Source organism: Styela clava, chromosome 2 (genome assembly GCF_964204865.1).
Source record: "Styela clava chromosome 2, kaStyClav1.hap1.2, whole genome shotgun sequence".
In the NCBI taxonomy this organism is placed as follows: domain Eukaryota; kingdom Metazoa; phylum Chordata; class Ascidiacea; order Stolidobranchia; family Styelidae; genus Styela; species Styela clava.
Window position 1 is genome coordinate 24,447,202 of NC_135251.1, and position 10,164 is coordinate 24,457,365.

Consider the following 10,164-nt stretch of genomic DNA (forward strand, 5'->3'; position numbering starts at 1 on the left):
CTACGTGTTCATTCGTCTTAGCTCGCGGCAACACCACATAATGATCCATATTATATTAACGACGATCCAAAGCAGAGAATCATCGTAGCGCACTCTTTATGCCAGAAGCGTTTGAAAAGCTGTGATGAACCCACTGTTCATCTGTTGACGGCTATTAATGAAACCATGATAACATAAAAAAATAAAACACGCTACTTAAAAAAGAAAACTTTTATTACAAGTATAACCTCCAAATTTTCAGTACAAGATTAGTTAGTAATCATTGCTATGTTGCTAAGTTGGAGGCAGAGACAGTCATGGCCATTAGTTAGTTAAACGAGTTGGTTTCCAGTTTTCTTCATGCGTTTATGACAAAATTGCCATCTTTTCAGAAAACTGTATATTGCAATGTTCGCTCTAATCAACACTGGAATATCAAATATAAATTTGAACTATTGCTAATTACACAAATTTAAATACCGAAGTACAGGCACTGTATAGAGAGAGCACTTTGGTGTCCGACATATAAATTATTTTATATAATTCCTATGTCAAAAATCAGCGATTATATATAGTTTGTGTATCTTTATTATTTGCCAAATAAACTGAACCTGACTATGAATAACAAACACGAACAAATTGAACATACTGTGCGAGTGATACGGCAGAAACAGTGCATGGACTTCGAATGAACACAAATTACAGGCGAAGGAAGAAACTTCAAATCATATAGTTTCAAATTATTAATAAAAACTATTGCTATTCAATAGTGGGAGCTCAATTGAATGAGAATATGACGTCCATTCAAAAGCAACAAATGGTCATATGATCATTTAGCTAGATCTACTGAACTAAGATAACAACACTGAAAATGTTGACATTAACAAATGACATCATGTGTATGTATAGCTACCACAAGGAAATTCAAAATATAAAAACAGATTATATTCACTATATGAAGACTATGTGAAATTTACAATTACAAAACAACATTTAAATCTACAACCAAACTAAATGACTGACATTATTAAATATTAATCAGGGCACAATATATGGTAAATTCGGGGCGATGGAACTCTGACATCCATGAATATTAATACTGCATGAATTTTAACATCAGTCTGGCAATGTTGTGAGAATTATTTTATCAACAAAATGTTGAGCAATAACTAGGTACCGTATGTCATATTCACAATGAATAGGGTGGTTCTAAGCCCCTTTTGCCGTTTTTAAAGAGATATAACAAATGTAAGTAACTCCGAAAAATTTCAAACAAATCTTGTACAGCACTAGATAACGGCATAGACACAGTAATAACAAACTAAAAAAAAGTGAAGAAGTCTAGGGTTAGGTTTTGTTCACAGTGTCAAAAACTTGCTATTATTTTTCAATTCCGAAGTATGTCAGCGATCGCCTTCCTCGTTGGAGGTCAGTTTCACATCACTCACATCAAGTGGAGTTGAAACGGATTGGGAAGTTCTGAAATTCAAATTTTGATAATGTATAACAGCTACTATCTAGTAAAATCTAATCAAATCAGCATAGCCCCATCATTCCCATGCAATGAAACGATTACCTGGTGTGATGAATTCCCTACACGAACTGGCAACCACGTATGGTTTGCAATGAAAAAATTCTAATGCAGTAGCATGGTGTTGTCAAAGTAATAAAATAATAAAACAAATAATAATGTCGCGCATTCATCTAGCGGAAATCAGAATATGAAATTGCGGTACCTTCGAAATATCCCATACAGCCAATATGGTAAGGAATGGAAGACTGTAGTGGAATAATCTGTGCTCTATAATTACCTCAGGTGATGTTAGTTCAGAAATATAAATTTTACTAGTTTCAATATAAGTAGATATATATATAAAATCTTGGTTCCTAATCGGTGTTATTCCAGAGTGAATGATTTTCTGAAATTTCCTAAACTGATTTATGGGACCTCCAGAAGTATGCGTACCAAGATGACGCACAACCTGAACATAGTATTGTGTATCGGTTAGGATTCAGGTTGTGCGACATCCTGGTGCGCATACTTCTGAAGCACCGATTTATGTATACGGAAAAAATTTACTGGTTGGCAAATTAATGAACAATGACACCTTACCCATAATTTATCTGTTTTGGAGGATGAGATTGAAGTTTGGATTCGGAAGTTTTCACAAAATCAAGTTCAGCTTCTCTTTCTTCCTTTTCCATTTCCTCCTGTTCCTTTTCCTCTTGTTTCATTCTCTCCAATTCATCAAGAGCGTACTGATATCTTGGACTTGTAATTCCGAAGAACCAAGCCAGTTTCTCGCCAAGATAATCGCACACTGTATAAATTTGAATTTTTGTGCATAAAAGTCAGCGCTCCATAAGTGTGTGTATGAATATGAAGGTAACTAATTTTGTTCGCCTACTTTACATCAAGTTGTCAAAACCTATGGGCAGGGGTATATTCACTTGACTAACACAGACAGTCCCCGCACTTTTGATAGAACTAAAATAAGGAAAATCGCAATAAAATTATAGCCTAACCCCAACCTGGTACACATACCACGAGAGTACCTTAAAGTCAAGTATTGTAAGCGAATGAAAAATATTAGAGAGTGAGTCCTTTCAATAACAGTTCTGATTTCGTTTCCAGACTTCAGATTGTAAATAATATTGACACTGACTTAAGCATGAAGAAACTAAATGTTGATAACAAAAACTCTTGTGTATGCAAGGCTTCACTGATTGTCTTTTGATAACACTCAGTTAACAACTCAACTTGATGCTTTTTGAGATTCAGTCAGAAATTTTAATTATTTTGATTGTTCGTTTGAAATTCTGAACCAGATTCCGAAGAATTCGGAATGTGGAATCCAGTTTGGACTCATGATTCCAGAGAATTTGAAACTAAGACACTCACTAATGTCAATAAAATTATGCAAAACTCAAAATCTCACTCTTTAGTCTTCATTTTACCTCAGATTTTTGTTACTAATGAATATGTCATACCTGCTAAGCTTTTTACTGCTGATCTAGTCGTCCAATACCAAAGATATGGTGCCCACTTGAGGGTCTTCTGCAGAAAAAAATGATGGCATATGAGATACACACCACTGTAAAAAACACTAACAAGATGACAGAGCTTAAAAAGCAGGAGATTCTCCTTTATGCTTTCTCTATGGACAAAACCAGTGAGTATTTTTGAAATTGAACTAGGATGGTCACAGCTCAGACCCCAGGATATGGTTAGCAGGTTTGAATTGATCATTCAAAATAATAGAGTTTAAACTATCTCTTATAAGCTTGATGGATCCACCTTAGACTCCCCAGCCTTGTGTCAATGACACTTCGAAGAAGATTTTCTCGCTTACTATAGATTCTAGAAATTATGCTTCAATAGCAATTCAACCAATGTGAATGTTCCTTGAATGTTGTGCTTTATATGCATATTGATAGTACACGAGTAATAATTCTGAAACTTTCTGAATGCCATCAATTTTACATACCGGATCAACAACCGGTTGTAATTCTGCTTCATCTTCCTCTTCATCCGTGCTGTATTCTTCATAAACACCATCACTGCAATGTAATACTCTTCTTGGCACCTACATGTAAAGATGATAAATTAGGATATTATGGAACACATGTCTCAAATTTTTATAATCCCCTTCCAAGGACTCTCAAAGTTTGCTGTTCTATAAAAATATTTAGTTTTGCTTTTACTACGATTCCATCACTTATTTTATGTATCACGTTCAATATTAAAAATGGTAACTAGTGAAGGCCTCTCCTCCGTGACCATTTCATGGCTCCTGGAGAGGGCCAAGGCCCGGTTTGAAGAGAGAGTGATTTTATTATACAAACAAAACGAAAAAAATCCTTTTAATCCCCAGACAAAAATAAATTGGTTGGTTTAAAAAGAAGATTTTATCTGATATCTGATATAGACTGAATCTCCCATCAAACTATTAGCATTGTCAAACAAACTGGGAATAATTCCAGAAATATTTCTACAATGAGCTATTTATAAAGTAACATATGCTATATGATTCGAATTAAGGAAGAAATATAATTTTTTTTAATTTAATGGTATGCCACCTTCACTTTTCCAGCTTTGTTAATTTTAAAATGACCTTCTTTTGTAACATCTAATATGGCAGGTTTGTCTTCAGAAGTTTCTGGAACACTTTGGTCACTGAATGCTTGATTCTGTAAGATTAGTAGACGGGATATAATATTGATAACTTTATTTTCATTATGAAAAGTGAAATGTAAGTGTCAAATCCTTATATTCCAGTAGACATCAGTGGCTGCTTATACAGGGCCTTGTTGGGAGAGAATGTATAAAAGATCATATTAATGTACACAAAATTTACTAAGTATTGACTTTTAGCAAAGAAAATAAAAACCAGAGTACCAGTGATATGGTATATCAGTTTTGGATTACGGAGTTCTACAACGCCAAAAAAAAATTTTCCTCACAGGGCAGATAAAACCATGATGTAATATCAATTCAAATATTTCAGCAAAAGGAAGCAAATTTCCAAAGAGAGGAAACTCAAAAAATAAATGATGATGACACAGCTTCCTGAAAGACTTATATATCAATCTAACTGAAAAATATTGATTTATTCAAACCGTTCGGCGCCATTTATTGAATTACAGGAAATGATTATGTACACAGCATGCCTATTCCATTTGCTTGATTCATGCGGGGAATCAAAATATAAGACTCTGCTCTGCCCAATCAAAAGAGCAATGCTCAAACCTTTTGCATAAAAAGATCCACATCAATATCGACTGAGAGTACCAAGATGTCGAAAATATCGGTGCACAAGCAACGCAGAGACACTCAAAGCAATATGGATTAACTAGTGTTGGACTTTAAATAGAACATCATCATTTTTGATGAAATATCGACGCTGATAAGACAAAAGGAAAATTTGAAATAATAAATAAACGAAATAGCCCTGTAGCAACTTCTTCCATCTGTACTGAAATTCAGTTCCATATGTACCAAAAACTGAAAATTTGACATCAATTGGTCCATTAGTTATATAGAAAAGCAATTTTTTTTTCCACAACAACGAGAATTTAGCAAACAATCCATCCACATGTACAGTTTGTGTACAATAACTGGGATATTGAGTTTTTCAAAACATTCAGTCATCGGTAAAAAAACTAAGTGTTATTAAAGGTAGGAGGTCGTCTCTAGTAAGTAATATCTTCATACAAAAAAAAGAAATAAACTTCAGCCCCAATACCTACCTCAATGCCTGCCATTTTAGCAAATGAAGTAAACGATCAGCAAACAAAATAATGTGAATCTCAGCCCTCAGCAATGAAACAAATACAACTTTGAAAGTTTTAAAATTTGTTAATAACACTGCTGAATACAAGAACAAAAAGAAAGATGTTAGAAATAGAGTAGGCCTACCAATAATTTCATAACTGAAAAATAACACTTCAACTAGGTACACTTATATTGATACTGGAGCAAACATTATAAAGAAAGCTAATAAATAATATGATTGAATCAGTCCATTGACTTGAAATTTCTGCATAATTGAAAATATTTTTTAAAGCGAGGCATAATATTCAGTACCATTAATATTAATTTCATTGGACGTTGAATTGAATACCATAAAAAAATTTAAACACAATGTTAATTAAACAATGATTGAAATTAAAAATAGCAATCCATAGAGGAGAATTTAATTCATAATGTAATGTGAAATTGAAGCTTGATTAACCCTCCAATCGGTCCTGAGTTACAGATTGGTCCTGAGGAATATAACGGTAGATTGAAAAATTTTTATGATATTGATAGAGATATTGAAAAAAACATAAAATATAATTTCAGAAACTAAGTATGGATAATTTTGATATAATTGAACCGTTGATTAAATTGCACTGAAATGATAAAGGAGAGAATGCCATTGCCCATGAATGAATCTGATGAACATTGCTCAAATTGATGGTGGTTACATACTATATATGTTTTTATTTTTAGTGAAAAAAATCAAAGTTGTATAGCCTAATATATATTGACAACATTATGCTTCAAATTCAGTGTGGATAAATCAGTAATTATAGTAAAGTAGAATCATAGTTCAGCAGAATACCTCCTTATTCTGGCATCTTTAAAGCAAACAATCTACTCCAAATCATAGACAAATTCCCTTGTAACATAAGCTTCTGCGAACTTGGCAAGAATATTAGGAGGAATGGCACATTTCACTACAACAGGATCCTTCTTCATTGTCGTCAACCAACGCTCTAAATTGGGGAACCTCCCCTCTGTTAATGCATCATCAACGCAATGAGGACCAAAATACCGCATCCATGGCCATATCATATAATCAGCATATCCAAGTACGTCCCCAGCAAAAAAATTCTTTTCAGCGAGGATTTTTTCAATTTTATCAAAATATTTATAGAAATCTACCTTCCAGTTTTCTTCTTTTTTGAGTCGCTGGTAGACTGCACTAATCACCTTGGGGAAGAGATTTGAAATGAGCATCCTAGCTCTTGCTCGCTCATATGGATCCTTTGGTACTATTTGCTCTCCTGGCTTTGAGTACACCTCATCAATATACTCGGCTATTACTAAAGACTCTCCCAAAATTTTCTCATCTATTTCAATCACCGGAACAGTTCCAGCGGAAAATTTCTCTAAAAACCATTCAGGTTTCTTTCTTAGATGAATATTAATGGTTTCAAAATTAACTTCTTTTAGTGTAAGCATTAGTCGTGCCCGAAGAGCATAAGGGCAGTATCGCATGTTGTAAAACCGCAATTTCCCTTTCGTCTTTTCTGGGAATGGATCCTCATTTGTCATGTGACGGGGTGGTGACATACTGTATCTTGAACTAAATGATCTGAAAACTTTTAGAGAATAGAATTACTTACTCAGTGTCACCGCATTTTTATGCTTTTATGAAACTAAGGAAAACACACAGAGAAAGAATGGAAAATAGAGCAAAACAGGAAAGCGAGAATGAGTTTATAAGCCAGCACTATTATAAATTTACAGCAAAAGTCAGGAAGTGTGTAAATCTCAGATTACTAACCAAGTATCTTGATCTTATTTACATGCAATGATTGGTTATACAGTACGGCACACTATACAAATCGGGTGACATTGTTTCGTTTCAGAAAAACCCATTTTACAGATGATCAGATCAGACACCCCTCCTTTGGGAGACGTCTGGACATTGTTGTCCCTCAATATCGGTAATAATACAGTATAATGAGGTTGCGCAAAATACTACAAAAAAGCGCAATCTATTAACGTCCTCATTGAATTCCTTGGGAAAAAATAAACCGATTTACTGAAGGATAAAAAATTTTACCGTAGCATTCGAGAGTTTTTAGCAAATTTTAGAAATTTTTAGCACAACCTGACCACAATGTTGGCTTGTTGGGTTATTTGAAGATGTTGAAGATTACTGAGATAAACTTGTGATCATTCCCTACCACTGTATACGCCATACGACGGTCTTACTACTTACTGAATACAGCGCGAAACACCGCAAAGAGCGCAAAACAGCGCGAAACAGAGGGAAACACCGCAAAACAGTGCGGAAACAACGCGAAAGAGCGCAAAACAGAGGGAAACAGTGAGTAGCTGAAAAAAATTTTGCAATGAGTTCGGGGCACCTTGTTTTGAGTTGGAGTACCACGGCAGCAAATTAAAAACACAAACCAACGTATGTAGCCAGTAATGCTGTAACGGCAGGTCTGCCCCTGCTGGTGACACATTTTGGGTACCATAATTTAGAACATTTTCCATATGGATATGGTTGGCTTTAGGGTTAGGGTTAGGTAAAAAGGAACCTCCAGAAGTATGTGCACCAAGATGGCGCACAACCTGAAAATAGTATGTGTGTGTGTGTAGCGGATTCAGGTTGTGCGACATATTGCTGCACATACTTCTGGAGCACCAAAAAGGTAGATAAAATTTCGCATGATGACCTATAATCTGGTACATAACCTTGTAAATATGCCGGAAATAGCGCCATAAAACCATGGCGAGAGGCGCCATGGTTCTTTCGTGGCAGGAGGTGGTAATGACTGCGTCTCCTGTTTTGCACTGTTTCGCGCTTGTTTCCTTCCTTCTGTTTCGCGCTGTTTTCCTCTCTTTTGCGCTGTTTCGAGCTATTTTGCGCTGTTTCGCGCTCTTTGCGGTGTTTCGCGCTGTATTCAGTAAGTAGTAAGACCCCGCCATACAGTACTGTTTCCCGTCAAATTGTTTAAAATTTCACAGATGCTAAATAATGAAAGAAAAATGGGGTCTCGTGTAGTTTCTAACCTACCTAACGTACTTCTAGTGGGCGTATGTCAATCCTAACCCCCATCTGACTAGGCCATCCAAAAATTAGGTCACTACGACATCACAATCACGTCATAGAGCTTGCCAAATATACGTACAATCGCCCGAAATGGCATTGGCGACAACGATAAAGAACTGACTGACATTATCGATCTCTCTCCTATTAGAACGAGAGAGGTACCTAACTGTTCGATTTCGGGTGCTCGTTTGCGCGTCTTGGATGGCAGTTCGTATAGTTTGAAGGGCTCTATTACATCACTGTGACGTCGTGGTGACGTAATTCTTGGATGGTGTAGTCAGGTGGGGTTAGGATGGATACGTGAAAAAATGGTGATGCTACGCCCACTAGAAGTATGTTAAGTACGAAACTACATGAAACGCAAAAATGTTTCCCTTCGGTTTTGCTCTGTTTTCGTTAAGTTTGTAACTGCCTATAGAGCGAAATTTGTGATTACATAGGCCTAATACCAGAATAAGACAATGTCATTCACGTGATCTAGGCTACTCCCTAAATATGGCTGCTGTCGGTACCAGTACCAACACAACTAACAGACTAAATAAATAACTCAATTTAATGCTGGCATAAAAGAAAAGCAGAAAAAATAGACACATCTAGAAAGACAGACGCCACAAGATATTTATAAACTGTACCGTACTGGAAGAAGGCAAAATAGTCACTTTGTGACCCGAAGGTTAAAAGCTCCATAGCGCCTTCAGCGGTATCGGGGATGAAAATCCTAACAAGATTCAACCATAGTATATATATTATATATAGTGCTATTCCGTGTTTCCCCGAAAATAAGATCTAGTCTGAATTTTAAAAATGATTTTAATATAACCCCTCCCTTTAAAATGAGACCTGGTCGATAGTTCTCGCACAAAAGCGTTTACTTGTCTTGTGGTGACTTTAATTCATAAATTTTAATTAATACAGCTATTGCAAGGTAGCCGCTGACAGGTAGACCGAATGGTCATTTCGCGGTTATCCTGTCCATTCTGGGCAAAGGCATGAACATGTATATATTTTCAATTTTGATTTAACTTTCTTGTGCCCGTTTGCCTGAATGGCTAATAAAACAAGATTTGATTAATTGATTGAAATGATTATAATCTATGTTTAGCAGTTATTTTAAATAAAAACACGTTATTTATATGTAAATGGATATATATTATCGTAGTAGTATATATTTACGATATTATGGATATACGATTTTCATATTTTGTATATACGGAAATCTCGTTATTCTCTACTTTGTAATTTTAATTTCGATAAACGAAAATAACTGACATCCTCCAAAATAAGCCCCAGTGTTATTTAAAAAAATGGAATGAGACACTGTCTTATTTTCGGGGCAACAGGGTAGTTGTAGTTCCCCAAGGCAATTTATCATAATGTGTGCCTATTTTGCGATTTACAACGTCAGACAAAGCGTTTTTAATCTGTCACGGACCTGAAAAAAACTAATGGTGTTTTCCGTTTACTTTATGTATTTGATAATGCAGAACAAAAAAGTTTGCAGCGGGAAATTAAGCAAGAATAAATAACGACGTGAAGGTGTTCACGGCTTAGCGTTACCGCTCACACCGATTGGAACAGCGACTATAACTTGGATTTAATATACAATGCCACGCATATGTTCTAATTTGTGATCAATTATAAATTTGTCCTAATACATCATATAAATTCTATTTTAACAATGTATATAAATACGACCGTTTAAACGTATTTAACATAAAATTTATCGGTATAATACTAAATTTTACAGAATTTTGGACCTAAATTCCACTCGGCATAACGCCATGAGAAAAGCATTGTTCAAGCGCTGGAGCATACATATTACAGAAGGCCACTCATTCAAGCGTGCAAC

At 35.3% G+C, this 10,164-nt stretch overlaps 2 protein-coding genes across 2 annotated transcripts; both read right to left on the reverse strand.

The window, feature by feature from the left end:
* Nucleotides 1–244: 244 nt before the first annotated feature.
* LOC120336828 (uncharacterized) lies at nucleotides 245–5,391 on the reverse strand. Its single transcript, XM_039404602.2, has 6 exons — nucleotides 5,230–5,391; nucleotides 4,060–4,170; nucleotides 3,468–3,566; nucleotides 2,971–3,037; nucleotides 2,093–2,300; nucleotides 245–1,458 (listed from the first exon to the last, which is right to left on the reverse strand). Exons 1-6 carry the CDS (start codon nucleotides 5,242–5,244, stop codon nucleotides 1,383–1,385), a joined length of 576 nt encoding a protein of 191 aa, XP_039260536.1. The 5' UTR covers nucleotides 5,245–5,391; the 3' UTR covers nucleotides 245–1,382.
* LOC120336821 (glutathione S-transferase omega-1-like) lies at nucleotides 5,348–7,338 on the reverse strand. The gene has a single exon (XM_039404596.2). It carries the CDS (start codon nucleotides 6,818–6,820, stop codon nucleotides 6,119–6,121), a length of 702 nt encoding a protein of 233 aa, XP_039260530.2. The 5' UTR covers nucleotides 6,821–7,338; the 3' UTR covers nucleotides 5,348–6,118.
* Nucleotides 7,339–10,164: the final 2,826 nt, after the last annotated feature.

Excerpts from the sequence above, each read along its gene's own strand:
- LOC120336828 (XM_039404602.2), bottom strand. Across the intron at positions 3,567-4,059 it reads ACAAAGCTGGAAAAGTGAAG|GTGCCAAGAAGAGTATTACA; the intron begins GTGGCATACCAT and ends CTTTACATGTAG. Across the intron at positions 2,301-2,970 it reads AGCAGTAAAAAGCTTAGCAG|TGTGCGATTATCTTGGCGAG; the intron begins GTATGACATATT and ends AAATTTATACAG.
- LOC120336821 (XM_039404596.2), bottom strand. The coding sequence starts at position 6,820 with ATGTCACCACCCCGTCACATGACAAATGAGGATCCATTCCCAGAAAAG.